Here is a 24,152-nt window from a genome sequence, read left to right as displayed (position 1 = left end):
AGTTGGGTTAGGCTAAAATAAATTGTTCTTCTTATAACAAGGTTAGGTAAGTTTTGTAAGATTCTTTTGGTGCAAAATTAAAAATTTTTACATTAACATCAATGAAAATAATATATCTTTAAACGTATAAAAGAAAATTTCAGAAAGGACTTAATTTTAAATGAGTTCTTGCTAATTGACCAGTTTTACATATTCGGCACGACATATCTATACATATCTATCTATCTATCTATCTATCTATATATATATATATATATATATATATATATGGGGGCCACCTCTGGTGTAAATTGTGGGACCCATTGCCTCGGAGAAGTGGATAAAAAGGCTTCAAGGAAGAATATTTGGATTTCTTCCTGAAGCCATTTGAATATATATATATATATATATATATATATATATATATATATATATATATATATATATATATATATATATATATATATATATATATATATATATATATATATCATTAATTTTAAGTAATATTAAATAAATTTAAATTGATCTATGAAATATTTAGTAGCAATTAGCTAAAGAATATGCGTTAGTTAGGTTTATAAGCTTGGATTGGTCAAAATAAAAATTACATTTAACTGACTCTCCGTGCCTTTTCTGACACTACACTCTGTGCGTTAACAACTTAGTGGTTTTGCTTTATGATTTGAGTGAGATCTTAAGTCACGCGAGGGAGTCATTTGGCCAAGTGAATAATTAATTAATACGCCTGGGACCTCAAGTGGCGGACTCTTGAGTGTTTCCCAAGTGCGGGACAGAGAAACCAGGCTTAAGTAATGATACACCTAGCACAAACCTAAATAGCATTATCACACTCTCCTGACAGCACAGTATGCACTGTCAGAGACGTTCTGTATCATGGGAATATGTTTGTGCCGTTCCTGATACATCACATAAACACTTTCTCTGCTAGGGCACACTACCCTACTAGTACAAATGTACTTCCCAAACAGCACAAATGCACGTACTGTGAAAATTATTATTATTATTATTATTATTATTATTATTATTATTATTATTATTATTATTATTATTATTATTATTATTATGTGAGCAAATCACCTGCAGGAGACTTACAGGGTATTATCTGAATTATTACCTGCAAGTAATATGGGTGAGGTAAGTGGGACTTTGTCACAATAGCTCACTGAACTGAATATCCCTCGACTGCCCACTTCCTCACTACTCTCACAAAAAACTAGACCTGATATTAAATTAATAATTATAATATTAAAACCAGATTGGTAATTAAAGTTGTGTGGACTGTATAGGATTAGGCTTGCTGGGTACACAAAATATAATTGGTATTAACACTTATCATTTAATTATTGGAAGATAATGCTGATGGAACACACCCTAACATTACCCTAGCAGACAGGATTTATGATGGCCAATGCAAAACCTACTGTACATCATAGGTAAGCGTAACTTAGCTAAGGTGTGTTGTTGTGAAGGATTCATGGAAGTCCTCTATTCTTCCATCCTCCACATGCAATTCTTGATGTCCCGTAAATTTCCTGTTCCAATTCTTCAGCAGGCCGAAAAACCCCAATCTGGCTCGGAAGACTCCGGATTATTAGCAGAATTTCCCACGACAACCAGTGTTCACATATTACAAATGGAGTCTCCCCGGCGTCAATCTGCAGCTCTACACCCCCTTCACTTAAAGTTTCTCGAAGGGTCCAAACAGCATCACATTTTAATTCGCAATTATTATATTATTCATTTACATGTTCTACATTTAGGAAATTATGTAAAAAAAAAATCCACACGTGCTATGAGTGGGTGTGAATTGACCTAGCCTAGTTTGGGACAATAGGGGTATTGTACTGCTCCACTGTTCTAATAACACAAACGCAGTTCTTGTTGGAAAAAGACACTTATGTACAATTCAGGACATTTATTAAAGGGAACGTATCGCCACGAGTGGCAAAACGTTGCCTTTAATAAATGTCTTGAACTGTACATAAATGTCTTTTTCCAAATTTTTACGGGTATCACCATACAATTTCTTACTTCCTATTAGGTTTGATAAGGACCAGTCTAATATGAGCCAGTAGGCCTGCTGCAGTGCTCCCCCCTTTCTTATGTTATGTACATTACAAACTAACAGCATAGACACATCTCGCTAACAGTAAAACACACTTACACAAATAACCCGCACATAAAAGAGAGAAGCTTCCGACGACGTTTCGGTCCGACTTGGACCATTTTCGGTCCAAGTCGGACCGAAACGTCGTCGTAAGTTTCTCTCTTTTATGTGCGGGTTATTTGTGTATCGTTCCAGTCACGGTATTGTGCCTTTTTTTGTTATTTAAAACACACTTCCTTGGTGTAATCCTCTCTCTGGGTCTCAACCATTGTGCTAAATGATCAGTATATTTATCGGACATTTAAGGGTTAAAGAGGATCCATAATTTGTAAATGGCAAATTCACTAATAGCCTATGCAGTGTTAAATTTCGATCTACAGTTCATAATAATTTACAGGAAACCAGCATGTTTTGAACTCCATATCAGCAGAGAGTTCATCAATCTCTTTCACCTGCAAATTACACACAGGTTGACTATCCCTTCCAGGTAATCATCTGGTATTCCCCTACTTGGAGTCTCCCCATCTCAGACTTACAGATATCAACAATATATATATATATATATATATATATATATATATATATATATATATATATATATATATATATATATATATATATATATATATATATATATATATAAAATATATTATGTGTGATAGCATACGGTTAACCTTTGTTCCCGCTAATTAACTATTATATTGAGAAGAGGGTAGCAGCACAATGATTATGTATCCAATTTTAATAATATATCTGACGTGATCAACAATATAAGCTGAGAGTGCCTACAGATAAGGTTTGAAGTTTTTTTTTTTAAACATATTATATGTCAATATTATATGAAACTAAATTTTATTTGTGCTGTTACATTCATATGATTCCGACTCGATGATTAACTCTTGTTTCAAAAAGATAACATTCTGCAGTGAATGACTCCGGGACTGAACATCTATTAAAGCTGAGGGACTGATTACCTCATCATCCACTGTCTTCAGTATGCAATCACGGTAATGAATTGAAAAAAAAAACACTTATACAAGAACGGTATACAGTACCGACAAGACGAAAACTGAGACATACGTGCAACATCTGGGTATCTTTATTGTAGACGTTTGGCCATCCAGTGGGTTTACCAATACAGATTTAGAATGTGTACTGATAAATCCACTGGATGGCCAAACGTCTAGAATAAAGATACCCAGATGTTGCAAATATGTCTCAGTTTTCATAAAAACACTTGTTGGTGAAACATCATAACAAAGATACCCCAAGTGTTGCACATGACTCTTAGCCTAACCCTGTATAAACGCATTGAAATGATAAAGAAGCCTCTTGAGTACTTGCTCCGCGTCAGCAAACACTACGACATATTAGACAACGTCGTCGTGTTTGCTTACGTGTTTTTCTAAAGCAATTTGTCGGTATTTATTACAAAGGTTTATGTCAGTAGTTGCTCCACACCGCACAGGTTGTTCAGGATGCTGTTGTTAAATTCCCCTCCCCCCCTACTGAGTACACATAAAACAAGATTCTAACTGCTGAATAGCTGATCTTGGGACCATCATTCAGATAAGTAAATTGCGTGATAATTACATTAGTAATTATCACGTAATTACTCTTAACAGTGTTTGAAATAAGTCATATAAAAGATCATGCACTATCTATATACTTTTCTTACTACGTCAATATTATCTTCCTGAAAATTACGAGTCGACTTTCCTATATCGAGTAAGAACTGAAAGACACGTAATGCGTATTTCCTTGGACAAAATGTTAGACAGTGTTCATCCAGTATTCCTGACATGTCAGGCATTTTGTCTCTTATTGTGTTTGAGGAACGAAAGTCACATTCCTTATATCAATTCTACAGATACAAATTGGCATTACTGTAAGAACGCTGTATCATAATTTTACTGAAGACAAGATTGAGGGAGGAAGGAATCATCCTTCACATAACTAATTATATTTAACAACTAAGAGTATTATCAATGCCCTTCCTAGCAACATTAATTAATTTGAAGGTAAAGTTTGTTGACATCTAAGTGATGAAAAAAAAAGTGTGCAAGACTTTGTAATGTGCCTCTGGGCACTAGTGTACCCGTACTATTTAATTAGAATTTTTTATTAGATACCTCACATTGTGCAGTTATTATTTACCTAACAGACCTGGAGTTTCTCACGCATTTTACGTACCACTGTCACATTTTGCACATGATATTATATGTGCATACTAGTTTTTCTTAGGATGCAACCCAAAACAATCTACTAACTTCCAAGTTTTTTCTTTTTATTGTTAAATGAGTAGAGGCATATGGAAAGTAGTTCATATGTTGTCTAAGGAGTGTTGTGTGTGACGTAAAGGTCGTGTGGTGGGTTGTGTAGGGGTCAGGCGGTGGGCTGGATAGGGATGGTGTGGTGGGTCGTGCGTGTGATAGGGGTGGGTGCGTGAAATAAGGGTGGTATGGTGTATGCGTGAAGTTAGGGTTGTATAGTGGGTGCGTGAAATGGGGGTCGTGTGGAGGGTGTGTGGGAAGGGCAGTGTTGTGGGGACTAGATTTCCCACTCTACCTTTTGTCTCGCCAATTTTGTATAGCCGTACAGACAACTTTCTCCCTCTCCATAAATGGCTTCTCCGCCCACCTTGTTGGTCCTCAGTACAGAGTTTATAGCAGCAAATAATTTGAGGAAGCACAGGGTATACACACCAAGGTATTTGCATCTCTGTGTATATACTACACAGTTTACTATAATCCCTATATTTTAAGAATTAAAATAGTCTTGATATTAGTGCACAGATGAATAACAGCTTAAATGACCACCGTGCAGTCGATAGGCTTTAAACCTCATACCTGGAGGTTACCTGGAGGTTATTCCGGGGATCAACGCCCCCGCGACCCGGTCCATGACCAGGCCTCCCGATGGATCAGGGCCTGATCAACTAGGCTGTTCCTGCTGGCCGCACGCAGTCCAACGTACGAGCCACAGCCCGGCTGATCCGGCACTGACTTTAGGTATCTGTCCAGCTCTCTCTTGAAGACAGCCAGGGGTTTATTGGCAATTCCCCTAATGCTTGATGGGAGACTGTTGAACAGTCTTGGGCCCCGGACACTTATGGTGTTTTCCCTTAGTGTACCAATGGCTCCCCTACTTTTTATTGGGGGCATTTTGCATCGCCTGCCCAGTCTTTTACGTTCGTTGGGAGTGATTTTGTGTGCAGATTTGGGACCATTCCTTCCAAGATTTTCCAAGTGTAGATTATGATATATATCTCCCTCCTGCGTTCCAACGAGTACAAGTCAAGTGCTTCCAAGCGTTCCCAGTAGTTAAGGTGCTTGGCAGAACTTATACGTGCAGTCAAGGATCTCTGTACACTCTCTAGATCTGCGATTTCACCTGCTTTGAATGGAGATGTTAATGTACAGCAGTATTCCAGCCTAGAGAGAACAAGTGATTTGAAAAGGATCATCATTGGCTTGGCATCTCTAGTTTTGAACGTTCTCATTATCCATCCTATAATTTTCTTTGCACGTGTGATCGTGGCACTGTTGTGATCCTTGAAAGTGAGATCCTCAGACATTACTACTCCCAGGTCCCTTACATTATTTTTCCGCTCTATTGTATGGCCTGAGTCATAAACATTAATTATCCACAAGTACAATACCTTATAGCCCAGTCAGAAAAATCAGCGCCTCAAAGTATCACACAGATGCAACTGGGTCCATAAATTTTGAAAAAAAAAAGGAAATAGTTACTCACAAAACAAGCCCCCCAAAAAAGGTTCCACGTTTATTAATTCAGTGGCTGAGCAGCGTTACCTTAGATCAAACACTGTAGCTTCCATCCCCCAGGCGCTGTTCGACCTCCTGCTCTTGCGAATTCCTTGCATTGTTAATATCTCTAGTAAGGCTGATGCATGCAGGGGATGAGATGAAAAGCTGTAAGCCTTCTTCCTGAAAGCTGGCTGCCTTGGATCAAAGTCTAGCGCAAGCTGGACTCCAAGGTATTGGTCCAGTGTGGGTAGATTGGTAAAGCACTGCGTACCTTGTTCCAAGGTTCGTAGGTTCGAGTCTCCTTCAGCCAGAGATCAGTGTTTGTGTATATTTCGCCTGCTCTTGCGAATTCCTTGTATATATATATATATATATATATATATATATATATATATATATATATATATATATATGTCGTGCCGTGCCGAATATGTAAAACTGGTCAATTAGCAAGAACTCATTTAAAATTAAGTCCTTTCTAAAATTTTCTCTTATACGTTTAAAGATATATATTTTTTTGATTAATGTTGATGTAAAAATTTATAATTTTGCTCCAAAAGAATCTTAGAAAACTTACCTAACCTTATTATAACAAGAACAATTTATTTTAGCCTAACCCAACTAAATATATTTTAGATTGGTTTACAATAATTTAATACTAAACAAACACAGTGAAATATATTTTTTTCGTTAGGTTCAGAATGATTTTAGCGAAATTATTGCATACACAAATTTTCACTTGACCTACATGGCAAGATGAGCGTTGCTATTTAAGCCAAGATCGCAAGTTCTGCCTATCCGGCACGACATTATATATATATATATATATATATATATATATATATATATATATATATACATATATATATATATATATAAAATATGTTTTTATTTTTTTTTTTATCACACTGGCCGATTCCCACCAAGGCAGGGTGGCCCAAAAAAGAAAAACTTTCACCATCATTCACTCCATCACTGTCTTGCCAGAAGGGTGCTTTACACTACAGTTTTTAAACTGCAACATTAACACCCCTCCTTCAGAGTGCAGGCACTGTACTTCCCATCTCCAGGACTCAAGTCCGGCCTGCCGGTTTCCCTGAATCCCTTCATAAATGTTACTTTGCTCACACTCCAACAGCACGTCAAGTATTAAAAACCATTTGTCTCCATTCACTCCTATCAAACACGCTCACGCATGCCTGCTGGAAGTCCAAGCCCCTCGCACACAAAACCTCCTTTACCCCCTCCCTCCAACCCTTCCTAGGCCGACCCCTACCCCGCCTTCCTTCCACTACAGACTGATACACTCTTGAAGTCATTCTGTTTCGCTCCATTCTCTCTACATGTCCGAACCACCTCAACAACCCTTCCTCAGCCCTCTGGACAACAGTTTTGGTAATCCCGCACCTCCTCCTAACTTCCAAACTACGAATTCTCTGCATTATATTCACACCACACATTGCCCTCAGACATGACATCTCCACTGCCTCCAGCCTTCTCCTCGCTGCAACATTCATCACCCACGCTTCACACCCATATAAGAGCGTTGGTAAAACTATACTCTCATACATTCCCCTCTTTGCCTCCAAGGACAAAGTTCTTTGTCTCCACAGACTCCTAAGTGCACCACTCACTCTTTTTCCCTCATCAATTCTATGATTCACCTCATCTTTCATAGACCCATCCGCTGACACGTCCACTCCCAAATATCTGAATACGTTCACCTCCTCCATACTCTCTCCCTCCAATCTGATATTCAATCTTTCATCACCTAATCTTTTTGTTATCCTCATAACCTTACTCTTTCCTTTATTCACCTTTAATTTTCTTCTTTTGCACACCCTACCAAATTCATCCACCAATCTCTGCAGCTTCTCTTCAGAATCTCCCAAGAGCACAGTGTCATCAGCAAAGAGCAGCTGTGACAACTCCCACTTTGTTTGTGATTCTTTATCTTTTAACTCCACGCCTCTTGCCAAGACCCTCGCATTTACTTCTCTTACAACCCCATCTATAAATATATTAAACAACCACGGTGACATCACACATCCTTGTCTAAGGCCTACTTTTACTGGGAAAAAATTTCCCTCTTTCCTACATACTCTAACTTGAGCCTCACTATCCTCGTAAAAACTCTTCACTGCTTTCAGTAACCTACCTCCTACACCATACACTTGCAACATCTGCCACATTGCCCCCCTATCCACCCTGTCATACGCCTTTTCCAAATCCATAAATGCCACAAAGACCTCTTTAGCCTTATCTAAATACTGTTCACTTATATGTTTCACTGTAAACACCTGGTCCACAAACAACCCGCACATAAAAGACAGAAGCTCACGACGACGTTTCGGTCCGACTTGGACCATTGACAAAGTCACACTAACAGAGGAGGAGCAGAACGGCTATATATAGGCAGGAAGAGGTGGAGGTAGTAGTAGTGGTAGAAGTAGTAGTAGTAGTAGTACAAGAATTGTATATAATACCGACAGGATGAAATGACACATGCACAACACCCGGGCATCCCCACCGTAGACGTTTCGCCATCCAGCCAGCCACTGGATGGCGAAACGTCCACAACAAAGACAACCAGACGCCGCACATGTGTCTAATTTCATCAGTAGATGTAGTAGAAGAAGAAGAGGTAGTAGTAGTGGGTTGTCTTTCTCTCTCCTGTCTCGTGTTTCTGTTCCTTCTTTATTTTATTTCACCACTTCCCCTTTCACGCACCTCGGTGCGCTTGCTCTCCCTCTGTGGGTTTCTAGCTCTCTTGCAGTGCTCCCCTTCCTTTGTATTTGACTGGCTCGTCTTCCTTATTTCCCACTTCTACCACTACCACTACTACTACCTCTTCTTCTTCTACTACATCTACTGATGAAATTAGACACATGTGCGGCGTCTGGTTGTCTTTGTTGTGGACGTTTCGCCATCCAGTGGCTGGCTGGATGGCGAAACGTCTACGGTGGGGATGCCCGGGTGTTGTGCATGTGTCATTTCATCCTGTCGGTATTATATACAATTCTTGTACTACTACTACTACTACTTCTACCACTACTACTACCTCCACCTCTTCCTGCCTATATATAGCCGTTCTGCTCCTCCTCTGTTAGTTGACGATATTTACAGACCAGAAAACTCTACCATTCTCAAAATACGCTGTTCTACTCCTGCTGACGCCTCTACACTCTTCAATCAAGGAATCTTTGCCAAGACCATCCGCATTCCTCCAAACGCTCTCTTCACTCCGAACTTCCACCCAATCACACAATGTCTTAAATGCTACAAATTCGGCCACGACAAAAACACATGCACATCTACACAAGTCTGCTCCAGATGTTCAGCAACTGGCCACTTCTGGAATACTTGCAACCTCCCCCTTAAATGTTCTAACTGCGGCGGGTCACACACTGCAGTTGCAAATTCCTGCCCTTCTAGAAAGCACATTCTCTCCTCCCTCAGAGCAAACCAACCTCCCTCCCTACCCAACCCCTTCCCTGCTCCTCCCTCCCCTTCCTTACCTCCCTCCCCTTCCACACCTCCCTCCCCTACCTCCAATGCCTGGGCCTCCCCACGCACTTGGTCTACCTCTTCTACTCTACACACATCAAACACCAACACACAGACTACAAGCACTTCTCCTTCTACACCCACACTAGACTACAAAACTAACTGTCAACTTGCCACTGCTGCCCACTCTGCGATGGTAATCTCACAAGCTTACCAATCAGACTACTCACATGTCCTTAACCTAATCTTGTCTGCTAACAATCTTCCCTCTTTAATTATCCCTCCTTCCTGCTTCTCTTCCAAGCCTCCTACAACCTCTCCCTCCTTCCTCTCTCCCACCCCCCCACTTCCTACTCCCACCAGCTCTCCTCCTCCACTACCTCTCTTCATTACTTCTACACCTCCCACCAACACCCCAACTGCTATTGCTACGACCACCCCTCCCCCCACTTCCTTACCCACTTCATCCCCTTCCAAAGCTTCCACTTCCTCACAGCTTACCAAAACTTCCACTTCCTCTGCATCCACCTTCGCCCACTCCACCACAACCAAAACCTCATCCAGGTCCAACTCCACCTCCTCCAGACAAAATCCACTCAAACCTAAACCTACCCCAACTTCTAACGGACAGACCAAAGAACATAAAAACAGATCCATCTCTTCCTCCCCCTCCAGGAAACGGGTCCGTAGCACCTACAAACACACATCCACTGATGGCACCACTATCACGGGCTTTAATCCAAACTCCTCCCCCGACATTAACTTTGCTAAGACGAAACCATTAAATCACGTTTAAGGCGATTCAGTTCAACGTACGTTCTTACTTTACAATTAGACACCTACTGGCCGAGCTCCTTGAAGCAGAGAGGCCAGATATTGTTTTGCTAAACAGTACCTGCCTCAAAGCCCCTCAATGTATCCGCCATTATGGTTATACTGCACTACAGTCCCCCTATGATCCCCACGATGGGGTTGCCATCCTTGTCAATTCCAACATAAAACATGAATTTCTCCCAATCCCTTTTATTCACCAACACTGTCTTGCGGTCAGAATACACACCCACCTTGGCCCCTTTATCTTTTTCACCACCTATGCTCGCCCAAACACTACTCTCAACATACACGACCTCTCCTTAGTCTTCAACTACACCAACACACCAACTTACCTACTAGCTGACATGAATGCCAAACACACTGCCTTTCATCACACCAGTAACAACCAACTTGGTCACCAATTACTCAACTTCACAAACCATAAACACCTAATTCATCTTGGCCCAGACTTCAATACCTTCTTCAACCACACGGGCCAAGGCAAACCAGACATCATTCTGGCAAACCGAGCCAGCTCTCTATTTCAACATTACATCTCACCTGGCCCTATTACAGGCTCTGATCATATCCCAGTCATCTTACACATCTCCTCCAACCCTATCCTCATTCCAACCACACCTTCATTCTCCTACAAGAACGCTGACTGGGATGCTTTCAAACAACACATAGACAATATTAACCTCACCTATGACTACAACAACAAACCTATCTCTGACATCGATACTCAACTTGATCTCATCCAGGACACCATTACACAAGCAGCCAACATCGCAATACCAAAGAAAACTCACACCACTCGTTATTCCTTCAAACCGTCACTCAGAACAAGAAGACTAATTATCTGCTACCACAACCGCTTCCTCTACAACACACATAGATTTAATCAAGTCAGATTAGATCTCACTTACCTTAGAAACAACATTTTACACAGCCTAGACCAAGACCACAACAATCACTGGTCACGACTAATACAACAAGCGGACAGGCAGCGTGTTAAAAACACTAAAACCTTCTGGAACTTTATCAAAAAAATCAGAGGCACTACTCCCACCAACAAATTCAAACACATCACCCACAACAACACACACATCTCAGACCCACAGGCTGCTACCAGCATCTTCAAACACATCTGGGAGAACATCTTCCACGCTCACCCACCTCACCCTAACGTTATTCAACACATTCAGAACATAGAACACTGGAACACTGCACACACACAAGAAACAACACCAGACAGCCACATACATCTAGACACTCTTACCTCCTCCCAAGAACTCGACACTCCTTTCACCAACACAGACATTAAAACTCTCCTCAGACACCTTCCTCCAAAGGCTCCTGGTGCCTCTGGCCTAAACCATATTATCCTGAAACACCTTCCTGACTCTATCATTACTGCCTACACAAACCTCCTCAATGCCTCCCTTGCCTCTGGATACTTCCCTTCCCTCTTCAAAGCTGCTACTGCTATCCTCCTTCCTAAACCCAATAAAGACCACTCTGACCCTAGAAACTATCGCCCTATCAGCCTCCTCGAAACTTTAGGAAAACTCTTTGAAAAACTCATTAATCATCGCCTTCGCAGATACCTGGAACATAATTCTCTACTTTCAGATGGCCAGTTTGGCTTCAGAACACACAGATCCACACAGGATGCCATTAACATCATTCTCAACTACATCCACATAAACACAAAACAAAGAAACAGGACAGCCCTGGTTGCAAAAGACGTTGAAAAAGCTTTTGACACTGTGTGGCACGAGGGGCTCAAGTACAAACTCTGCACTAACTTCAACCTGCCTCTCAATACTCGTAAACTCCTCTGCAACTTCCTAGACGGCCGTACCATGAGAATCAAATTCCAAGGCTGTTACTCTGACTACTTCACACTAAATGCTGGAGTACCCCAGGGATCTGTCCTTTCCCCTACCCTCTACATTTTATACACTAACGACATTCCAACACCTATATACCACAACTCCATCACACTAGCCTATGCAGACGACATTACACAACTTATCACTCATGCCAATATAGATACACTCACACACAAAACACAAAATGAGGTTGACAGGATAGCCATCTGGGAACAAAAATGGAGGATCAAAACCAATGCAGCAAAATCCAGCATTACGTATTTTAACTACAGGAAACGTGATCCTCCATTACCTGTCGAACTCAGAACAGCTGACACCCGCACTTACTTCCCTATCACACAATCTGTCACTGTCCTTGGCGTTAATCTTGACTACCTTCTTCGTTTACATGGACACATTCACTCAAGGCATGCAATAGCTAGTAAGGCCCTTGCGGGCCTCTACAAGCTGAAACATGCCTCTCAACGCACCAAACTACACCTCTACAAATCCCTAATACGTCCTCTGATAACTTACTCTCCTCTAGCCCTCTCTCTTGCAGCAAAAACAAACTTACTTAAACTGCAGCGTGTCCAGAACAAGGCGCTGCGCTGGGTGCTTGATGTCAGATGGGAGGACTTCGCCACAAGCGAGTCTCTCCATGCCCAGTTAGACGTCCCTGCGCTGAATCTGTACTGGAAGAGGCTCAGTGACAGACAGATAGACAAACTTGAGACACGACATGACTACTGGACCTCTCTCCTTGACGAAGACATTCGCAGACCCACAAACCAACACAACCTTTTCTACTCCTTGCATGATCCTGCTCCTAACCCTACTTACAAATAACCTTGGATCCGCTGACAGGTACCTTCTAAGACAGGTACCATTCTCTGACCCACGTTCGCCTTAGCTTTTTTGGGTTAAGACATGACTCAGTTCTGCACTCCTCTCTAGCTCTAAACGTCGCAAGTCCCTTACTCCCAGCTCACCCCACCGGAGTCCCAACAGTAGAACCGGAATTTCTCTTTTCAATATCTGTCCCACGATCGCCTTTGCTGCTGGGTTAAGCCCTGGCTCTATTTCTAAGACTAAGAACACTCCTCTCCAGCACTATTCTTCGTCTGTCCCGTCTTCCCCGCTCATCCCATTTGGGATCTTACCTGAACTTTCGTTCGTTCGTTCCTCTGTTAGTGTGACTTTGTCAATGGTCCAAGTCGGACCGAAACGTCGTCGTGAGCTTCTGTCTTTTATGTGCGGGTTGTTTGTGTATCGTTCCAGTCACGGTATTGTGCCTTTTTGTTATTTAAACACCTGGTCCACACACCCCCTACCTTTCCTAAAGCCTCCTTGTTCATCTGCTATCCTATTCTCCGTCTTACTCTTAATTCTTTCAATTATAACTCTACCATACACTTTACCAGGTACACTCAACAGACTTATCCCCCTATAATTTTTGCACTCTCTTTTATCCCCTTTGCCTTTATACAAAGGAACTATGCATGCTCTCTGCCAATCCCTAGGTACCTTACCCTCTTCCATACATTTATTAAATAATTGCACCAACCACTCCAAAACTATATCCCCACCTGCTTTTAACATTTCTATCTTTATCCCATCAATCCCGGCTGCCTTACCCCCTTTCATTTTACCTACTGCCTCACGAACTTCCCCCACACTCACAACTGGCTCTTCCTCACTCCTACAAGATGTTATTCCTCCTTGCCCTATACACGAAATCACAGCTTCCCTATCTTCATCAACATTTAACAATTCCTCAAAATATTCCCTCCATCTTCCCAATACCTCTAACTCTCCATTTAATAACTCTCCTCTCCTATTTTTAACTGACAAATCCATTTGTTCTCTAGGCTTTCTTAACTTGTTAATCTCACTCCAAAACTTTTTCTTATTTTCAACAAAATTTGTTGATAACATCTCACCCACTCTCTCATTTGCTCTCTTTTTACATTGCTTCACCACTCTCTTAACCTCTCTCTTTTTCTCCATATACTCTTCCCTCCTTGCATCACTTCTACTTTGTAAAAACTTCTCATATGCTAACTTTTTCTCCCTTACTACTCTCTTTACATCATCATTCCACCAATCGCTCCTCTTCCCTCCTGCACCCACTTTCCTGTAACCACAAACTTCTGCTGAACACTCTAACACTACATTTTTAAACCTACCCCATACCTCTTCGACCCCATTGCCTATGCTCTCATTAGCCCATCTATCCTCCAATAGCTGTTTATATCTTACCCTAACTGCCTCCTCTTTTAGTTTATAAACCTTCACCTCTCTCTTCCCTGATGCTTCTATTCTCCTTGTATCCCATCTACCTTTCACTCTCAGTGTAGCTACAACTAGAAAGTGATCTGATATATCTGTGGCCCCTCTATAAACATGTACATCCTGAAGTCTACTCAACAGTCTTTTATCTACCAATACATAATCCAACAAACTACTGTCATTTCGCCCTACATCATATCGTGTATACTTATTTATCCTCTTTTTCTTAAAATATGTATTACCTATAACTAAACCCCTTTCTATACAAAGTTCAATCAAAGGGCTCCCATTATCATTTACACCTGGCACCCCAAACTTACCTACCACACCCTCTCTAAAAGTTTCTCCTACTTTAGCATTCAGGTCCCCTACCACAATTACTCTCTCACTTGGTTCAAAGGCTCCTATACATTCACTTAACATCTCCCAAAATCTCTCTCTCTCCTCTGCATTCCTCTCTTCTCCAGGTGCATACACGCTTATTATGACCCACTTCTCGCATCCAACCTTTACTTTAATCCACATAATTCTTGAATTTACACATTCATATTCTCTTTTCTCCTTCCATAACTGATCATTTAACATTACTGCTACCCCTTCCTTTGCTCTAACTCTCTCAGATACTCCAGATTTAATCCCATTTATTTCCCCCCACTGAAACTCTCCTACCCCCTTCAGCTTTGTTTCGCTTAGAGCCAGGACATCCAACTTCTTTTCATTCATAACATCAGCAATCATCTGTTTCTTGTCATCCGCACTACATCCACGCACATTTAAGCATCCCAGTTTTATAAAGTTTTTCTTCTTCTCTTTTTTAGTAAATGTATACAGGAGAAGGGGTTACTAGCCCATTCCTCCCGGCATTTTAGTCGCCTCATACGACACGCATGGCTTACGGAGGAAAGATTCTTTTCCACTTCCCCATGGACAATAGAAGAAATAAAAAAGAACAAGAGCTATTTAGAAAAAGGAGAAAAACCTAGATGTATGTATATATATATATATGCATGTGCGTGTCTGTGAAGTGTGACCAAAGTGTAAGTAGGAGTAGCAAGATATCCCTGTTATCTAGCGTGTTTATGAGACAGAAAAAGAAACCAGCAATCCTACCATCATGCAAAACAGTTACAGGTTTTTGTTTCACAGTCATCTGGCAGGACGGTAGTACTTCCCTGGGTGGTTGCTGTCTACCAACCTACAGCATATAATATATATATATAATATATATATATAATATATAATATATATATAATATATATATATATGATATAGGGCAAGGAGGAATAACATCTTGTAGGAGTGAGGAAGAGCCAGTTGTGAGTGTGGGGGAAGTTCGTGAGGCAGTAGGTAAAATGAAAGGGGGTAAGGCAGCTGGGATTGATGGGATAAAGATAGAAATGTTAAAAGCAGGTGGGGATATAGTTTTGGAGGGGTTGGTGCTATTATTTAATAAATGTATAGAAGAGGGTAAGGTACCTAGGGATTGGCAGAGAGCATGCATAGTTCCTTTGTATAAAGGCAAAAGGGACAAAAGAGAGTACAAAAAAATTATAGGGGGATAAGTCTGTTGAGTATACCTGGTAAAGTGTATGGTAGAGTTATTATTGAAAAAAAATAAGAGTAAGACGGAGAATAGGATAGCAGATGAACAAGGAGGCTTTAGGAAAGGTAGGGGGTGTGTGAACCAGGTGTTTACAGTGAAACATATAAGTGAACAGTATTTAGATAAGGCTAAAGAGGTTTTTGTGGCATTTATGGATTTGGAAAAGGCGTATGACAGGGTGGATAGGGGGGTAATGTGGCAGATGTTGCAGGTGTATGGTGTAGGAGGTAGGTTACTGAAAGCAGTGAAGAGTTTTTACGAGGATAGTGAGGCTCAAGTTAGAGTATGTAGGAAAGAGGGAGATTATTTCCCAGTAAAAGTAGGCCTTAGACAAGGATGTGTGATGTCACCGTGGTTGTTTAATATACTTATAGATGGGGGTGTAAGAGAAGTAAATGCGAGGGTCTTGGCAAGAGGCGTGGAGTTAAAAGATAAAGAATCACACATAAAGTGGGAGTTGTCACAGTTGTTCTTTGCTGATGACACTGTGCTCATGGGAGATTCTGAAGAGAAGTTGCAGAGGTTGGTGGATGAATTTGGAAGGGCATGTAAAAGAAGAAAATTAAAAGTGAATACAGGAAAGAGTAAGGTTATGAGGATAACAAAAAGATTAGGTGATGAAAGATTGGATATCAGATTGGAGGGAGAGAGTATGGATGAGGTGAATGTATTCAGATATTTGGGAGTGGACGTGTCAGCGGATGGGTCTATGAAAGATGAGGTGAATCATAGAATTGATGAGGGGAAAAGGGTGAGCGGTGCACTTAGGAGTCTGTGGAGACAAAGAACTTTGTCCTTGGAGGCAAAGAGGGGAATGTATGAGAGTATAGTTTTACCAACGCTCTTATATGGGTGTGAAGCATGGGTGATGAATGTTGCAGCGAGGAGAAGGCTGGAGGCAGTGGAGATGTCATGTCTGAGGGCAATGTGGTGTGAATATAATGCAGAGAATTCGTAGTTTGGAAGTTAGGAGAAGGTGCGGGATTGCCAAAACTGTTGTCAAGAGGGCTGAGGAAGGGTTGTTGAGGTGGTTCGGACATGTAGAGAGAATTGAGTGAAACAGAATGACTTCAAGAGTGTATCAGTCTGTAGTGGAAGGAAGGTGGGGTAGGGGTCGGCCTAGGAAAGGTTGAAGGGGGGAGGGTAAAGGAGGTTTTGTATGCGAGGGGCTTGGACTTCCAGCAGGCATGCGTGAGCGTGTTTGATAGGAGTGAATGGAGACAAATGGTTTTTAATACTTGACGTGCTGTTGGAGTGTGAGCAAAGTAACATTTCTGAAGGGGTTCAGGGAAACCTGTAGGCCGGGCTTGAGTCCTGGAGATGGGAAGTACAGTCCCTGCACTCTGAAAGAGGGGTGTTAATGTTGCAATTTAAAAACTGTAGTGTAAAGCACCCTTCTGGCACGACAGTGGAGTGAATGATGATGAAAGTTTTTCTTTTTCGGGCCACCCTGCCTTGGTGGGAGTCGGCCAGTGTGCTAATATATATATATATGTATATATATATATATATATATATATCTATATATATATATATATATATATATATATGTCGTGCCGAATATGTAAAACTGGTCAATTAGTAAGAACTCATTTAAAATTAAGACCTTTCTAAAATTTTCTCTTATACATTTAAAGATATATTTTTTCATTAATGTTAATGTAAAATTTTTTAATTTCGCTCCAAAAGAATCTTTGAAAACTTACCTAACCTTATTATAACAAGAACAATTTATTTTAGCCTAACCCAACTAAATATATTTTAGATTTGTTTACAGTAATTTAGTACTAAACAAACACAGTGAAATATATTTTTTTCGTTAGGTTCAGAATGATTTTGGCGAAATTATTGCATACACAAATTTTCACTTGTCCTATATGGCAAGATGAGCGTTGCTATTTAAGCCAAGATCGCAAGTTCTGCCTATTCGGCATGACATATATATATATATATATATATATATATATATATATATATATATATATATATATATATATATATATATATATATATATATATATATATATATATATTTCAACAAGTCGGCCGTCTCCCAACGAGGCAGGGTGACCCAAAAAAGAAAGAAAATCCCCAAAAAGAAAATACTTTCATCATCATTCAACACTTTCACCACACTCACACATTATCACTGCTTTTGCAGAGGTGCTCAGAATACAACAGTTTAGAAGCATATACGTATAAAGATACACAACATATCCCTCCAAACTGCCAATATCCCAAACCCCTCCTTTAAAGTGCAGGCATTGTACTTCCCATTTCCGGGACTCAAGTCCGACTATATGAAAATAACCGGTTTCCCTGAATCCCTTCACTAAATATTACCCTGCTCACACTCCAACAGATCGTCAGGTCCCAAGTATCATTCGTCTCCATTCACTCCTATCTAACACGCTCATGCACGCTTGCTGGAAGTCCAAGCCCCTTGCCCACAAAACCTCCTTTACCCCCTCTTTCCAACCCTTTCGAGGACGACCCCTACCCCTCCTTCCTTCCCCTATAGATTTATATGCTTTCCATGTCATTCTACTTTGATCCATTCTCTCTAAATGACCAAACCACCTCAACAACCCCTCTTCTGCCCTCTGACTAATGCTTTTATTAACTCCACACCTTCTCCTAATTTCCACACTCCGAATTTTCTGCATAATATTTACACCACACATTGCCCTTAGACAGGACATCTCCACTGCCTCCAACCATCTCCTCGCTGCTGCATTTACCACCCAAGCTTCACACCCATATAAGAGTGTTGGTACTACTATACTTTCATACATTCCCTTCTTTGCCTCCATAGATAACGTTTTTTGACTCCACATATACCTCAACGCACCACTCACCTTTTTTCCCTCATCAATTCTATGATTAACCTCATCCTTCATAAATCCATCCGCCGACACGTCAACTCCCAAGTATCTGAAAACATTCACTTCTTCCATACTCCTCTACCCCAATTTAATATCCAATTTTTCTTTATCTAAATCATTTGATACCCTCATCACCTTACTCTTTTCTATGTTCACTTTCAACTTTCTACCTTTACACACATTCTCAAACTCATCCACTAACCTTTGGAATTTTTCTTTAGAATCTCCCATAAGCACAGTATCATCAGCAAAAAGTAACTGTTAATTCCCATTTTGAATTTGATTCCCCATAATATATATATATATATATATATATATATATATATATATATATATATATATATATATATATATATATATATATATATATATATATAAAATTGAATTTGATTCCCCATAATTTAATTTATATATATATATATATATATATATATATATATATATATATATATATATATATATATATATATATATATATATATATATATATATATATATCTGAAACGTTCCTGTTATGTTCATTTAATTAAACTTCTGACTTTAGGAAGAAGTGATTCTTATTCTAACCCAAAAATAAAAAAACTGAAACATCTGATCTTCGTAAGGTACAATTCGTGTAATAATAGTTGGGTAAATATGTTGTAGTGATGATGAAAGTGACGCCATCCTCAGCGGGATGGTGATTCCAACCTTCATATTTTCTCCTTTACCATGCAGTATTAGAAAACAGTAATTTTAGTATTAAAAGTTAATGGATGATATTGGGTTATTATATTCATGGGGGGGAAGCACTAGACCCGTAAAATCATACTGAGCCTAGGGAGAGTGAAGAGAGCTTCAATTCTTTGGATCAAGAGCTCTTCCTTCGTAATGAAGTACTCATGTAGATGGGGAAGGTACTGGAGCACCATCTAGGTCAACATCATATATTATTATGACTCTGTGTTCTGGTGACTGGATGTCCCTTTTGACATCCCTTGCCTCGATACTAACGAAGGGCTCCTGGTCCAAGACACTTGAGCTAGTTTTCCATTCCTTGGATCAAGCTAATTACCTCAAATTCCACGTGCTTTGTATGACCCCCCAACAGGTTTAGTGCTTCCCCATGAATACGAGCCTATTAATATTAAAACAAATAATACCTTTACAGGTTGTGCTGTAAATACATGTACTGAGGCTTTTAAGATATATTCAAGAGCTTTAAAAACTGTGATGCTGATGCTTGGAAAATATTAAACAATGTTTTTCAGATAAGAAATAAGTTGCTAAATAAAATATAGCATCCATGTTTGTACAACCATTAAACATTGGCGATAAGTTGGGTGAGACTCTGAGGTCAGTCATCTGGGGTTAGTGGAGCTGTATAACCCTTGCGGGTTTAAAGTTTCCTTATTAAGCTCCAGCCTCTCCAACATTATCTCCGAATGTCCTCCTAACACACATGTAATAAAACTACAAGACTATTATTATTATTATTATTATTATTATTATTATTATTTCGACCCTTTATAGCGATGCTTTGATGAAAATGAAGGGCGGCTCTTGTGCCAAGAAATTGGAGCTACCCTTTCTCGAATCAATCCTGATTATCTCTCATTACCCAGGTGCTGTGTGTGTGTGTGTGTGTGTGTGTGTGTGTGTGTGTGTGTGTGTGTGTGTGTGTGTGTGTGTGTGTGTGTGTGTGTGTGTGTGTGTGTGTGTGTACTCACCTAATTGTACTCACCTAATTGTGGCTGCAGGGGTCGAGACTCAGCTCCTGGCCCCGCCTCTTCACTGATCGCTACTGGATCCTCTCTCTCTCTGCTTCCTGAGCTTTGTCATACCTCTTCTTAAAACTATGTATGGTTCCTGCCTCCACTACTTCACTTGCTAGGCTATTCCCCTTGCTGACAACTCTATGACTGAAGAAATACTTCCTAACGTCCCTGTGACTCGTCTGAGTCTTCAGCTTCCAGTTGTGACCCCTTGTCCCTGTGTCCCCTCTCTGGAACATCCTATCTCTGTCCACCTTGTCTATTCCCCGCAGTATCTTGTATGTCGTTATCATGTCTCCCCTGACCCTTCTGTCCTCCAGTGTCGTCAGTCCGATTTCCCTTAACCTTTCCTCGTACGACATTCCCTTGAGCTCTGGGACTAGCCTTGTTGCAAACCTTTGTACTTTCTCTAACTTCTTGACGTGCTTGACCAGGTGTGGGTTCCAGACTGGTGCTGCATACTCCAGTATGGACCTAACATACACAATGTACAGTGTCTTGAACGATTCCTTATTAAGGTATCGGAACGCTACTCTCAGGTTTGCCAGGCGCCCGTATGCTGCAGCGGTTATTTGGTTGATGTGTGCCTCCGGTGATGTGCTCGGTGTTATGGTCACCCCAAGGTCTTTCTCCCTGAGTGAGGTCTGTAGTCTTTGTCCACCTAGCCTATACTCTGTCTGCGGTCTTCTTTGCCCCTCCCCAATCTTCATGACTTTGCATTTGGCTGGATTGAATTCGAGAAGCCAGTTGCTGGACCACATGTCCAGCCTGTCCAGGTCTCTTTGCAGTCCTGCCTCATCCTCGTCTGATTTAATTCTTCTCATCAACTTCACGTCATCTGCGAACAGGGACACTTCAGAGTCTATTCCTTCCATCATGTCGTTCACATATATCAAAAATAGCACTGGTCCTAGAACTGACCCCTGTGGGACCCCGCTCGTAACAGGCGCCCACTGTGATACCTCTTCACGTACCATGACTCGTTGCTGCCTCCCTGTCAGGTATTCCCTTATCCATTGCAGTGCCCTCCCTTTTACGTGCGCCTGATCCTCCAGCTTCTGCACTAATCTCTTGTGGGGAACTGTGTCAAAGGCCTTCCTGCAGTCTAGGAAAACGCAATCTTCCCACCCCAAGCTCTTCAGCGATCTCCAGATTATTAACGAGGAGGTTTGTGATAGAAGATTTGCCTTCCATGAACCCATGCTGGTTTTCATTTATAATCTTGTTCCTTTCCAGGTGTTCGACCACTCTCCTCCTGATAATCTTCTCCATGACTTTGCACACAATACATGTCAGAGACACAGGTCTGTAGTTTAGTGCCTCGTTTCTGTTTCCTTTCTTAAATATGGGGACTACATTAGCTGTCTTCCATTTCTCAGGTAGTTGCCCAGTTTCAAGGGATGTGTTGAAGATTGTGGTTAGAGGCACGCACAGCATCTCTGCTCCTTCTCTAAGGACCCATGGGGAGATGTTGTCCGGTCCCATCGCCTTGAGGTGTCAAGGTCACTTAAGAGCTTCTTCACCTCCTCCTCAGTTGTTCGTATGTCATCCAACACTTGTATGTGTATGTGTGTGTGTGTGTGTGTGTGTGTGTGTGTGTGTGTGTGTGTGTGTGTGTGTGTGTGTGTGTGTGTGTGTGTGTGTGTGTGTGTGTGTATGTATGTATGTATATCTATATACATACACGCATGGGCAGTCTGTAAAGAGGTGATTGTGTTATACCTGAAGGAGGAGACGAGGGTGGTGTCAGCGCGGACGTCTGGGGTGCTCCTATCACCTTCGCTGCCCACTGTAGTTTTAAGGTCGTCCAACATACGATCTGTTGAAGAAAACAAGTTTCAACATTTACAGAACACTGGGACCACTAGAGAGAAGACTAAAGAGTACATTCATACATTAACACACACAAAAAAACTTTAGGCTTATTCGTAACAGGAAACAGGCACAAGAAAAACAAAAACATGAATAACGTATCAGAATTCATTTTGCTTGTATTTCCATCGTAATATTCATGTAACACAGAACTTAATAGTCTAAGACAGCGAAGTGAGACTGACACTACAGCAGCCAAATTATTTATTATTCTTTATACAGTGCTATCCTTCAAGGAGATAGTGGTACCATGATGTTGGTGAAGGGCTTTTGATCTAAGCCTGGAGCTACATCCCATTTCTCAAGCGTTGTATGATTCCTATGAGTATAATATATTAATAGCACTTGTTCTTATATCTGGTGTCTTATTTTGTTGACAGGACTCTCCAGTATTGCACAGCAGACGGAATCACAGGTTACCCCTCCGGTATTTTTAAGAATATTGGTTGCCAGCCTCAACGTAGCCAGTTCTGTTAGTGTTAAGTTCAGCTAGCTATTCAGACTGATGCTAATAATCTGTATACAATTATTGCCTTAAGGTATTTTGAAGGCTGCTGTAGTGCGGCCTGTAGACTGCTGGACTGGGGAAGCCATAAGTGTACATATGTCGACTGGGCAATAAGGTATCTGGTGGAGAGAGAGAGAGAGAGGGAAGGAGGGAGTAGTAGAAGGGAGGGGGAGATGAGAGAGAAAGCAAGCACATGGATAGCATACTATCGGGAGGAATCTGGCATGCCTCACAGAACGTGTTTTGATTAATGAATGCATACTAGTTTTTCCTAGTCTTTTAAAAAAAACATAATGAGACACATATACGACATAAAGGTCTCATGGTCAATATATCCATTTGAGCTGAGCGAATGAGAGCAGCAGGGCAGGTCCAGAATGAGTTGTAAGCATGAAGTCGCCAGGCGCGCGGCGTAAGTACAGGTTACCTTCCCAGAGGGGAGAGTGTTCGTGCTATCACCTCCATCCACCCTCACACACACCTCTCAGCCTCTTGTGTAGCCGTCTGCTCCCCTGCTCCACGTATATATAACCAAACTGGCTCATCGTGAGTGATGCTGAAATGTCTCCACATACCGTGACGGGTAAATAATCCCATCTGGGAACGTTAGACTAGTTTTTCTTAGTTATGATATTATCATCTCGAAAATGGCTCTTCAAGGGAGGGATGTCTATATGCTGGCAAAGAAGTATTGACCCAAGAAATTTCAGCTACCTTCCTTTTCTCAGTTTATTATCTTCCATTTTTCAAGCTATATAACCCATACAGGTTTAGCTGATCCCTATGAATATACTTTATAGTTTTTTACACATGGCTTCTCATTTTATATTTTGCAAAGGGAAGACGCATAAGCGCATTTAAGTGTTATTATAGTTAGCTGTAAATTAAGAGTGACAGAATAAAGATTGTCTGGCGTTGCAAGTCTAGCTTCAAGCGAGGCTGCGAGGGTGAACTCTCGAAACAGGCCAGAGGCATCACAGGAATGAGTGTGGGCTGTGGTCAGTGAGCTAGGCTCCATTTGCGGTACGATATTTTTGATCACATTGTCTAAATTCCGGAGCAGTATGTGCTTGAAACTTGTCAGATTTTGTCGACCTAATGAATTCCGTTAAATGTGGCTAAATATGGACTGTTTATTTTTTAATACCTAATAAGTTATTT

At 40.9% G+C, this 24,152-nt stretch overlaps 1 protein-coding gene across 9 annotated transcripts in view; it reads right to left on the bottom strand.

Moving 5' to 3' along the window:
* The window catches only part of LOC128690958 (uncharacterized), a 213,911-nt gene that overhangs the window by 69,066 nt on the left and 120,693 nt on the right, over nt 1–24,152 (bottom strand). For all 9 annotated transcript variants that reach the window (XM_070088433.1, XM_070088436.1, XM_070088437.1 and 6 more), the window contains one exon: nt 22,334–22,430. In XM_070088433.1, the coding sequence (XP_069944534.1) occupies nt 22,334–22,430 (97 nt within the window). The remainder of the gene's footprint in view (nt 1–22,333; nt 22,431–24,152) is intronic.

The sequence above is a fragment of the Cherax quadricarinatus genome, chromosome 24, assembly GCF_038502225.1.
Source record: "Cherax quadricarinatus isolate ZL_2023a chromosome 24, ASM3850222v1, whole genome shotgun sequence".
Classification (NCBI taxonomy): domain Eukaryota; kingdom Metazoa; phylum Arthropoda; class Malacostraca; order Decapoda; family Parastacidae; genus Cherax; species Cherax quadricarinatus.
The sequence above is the reverse complement of the archived record's forward strand: the minus strand, read 5'-3'. Positions and strand labels throughout refer to the sequence as shown.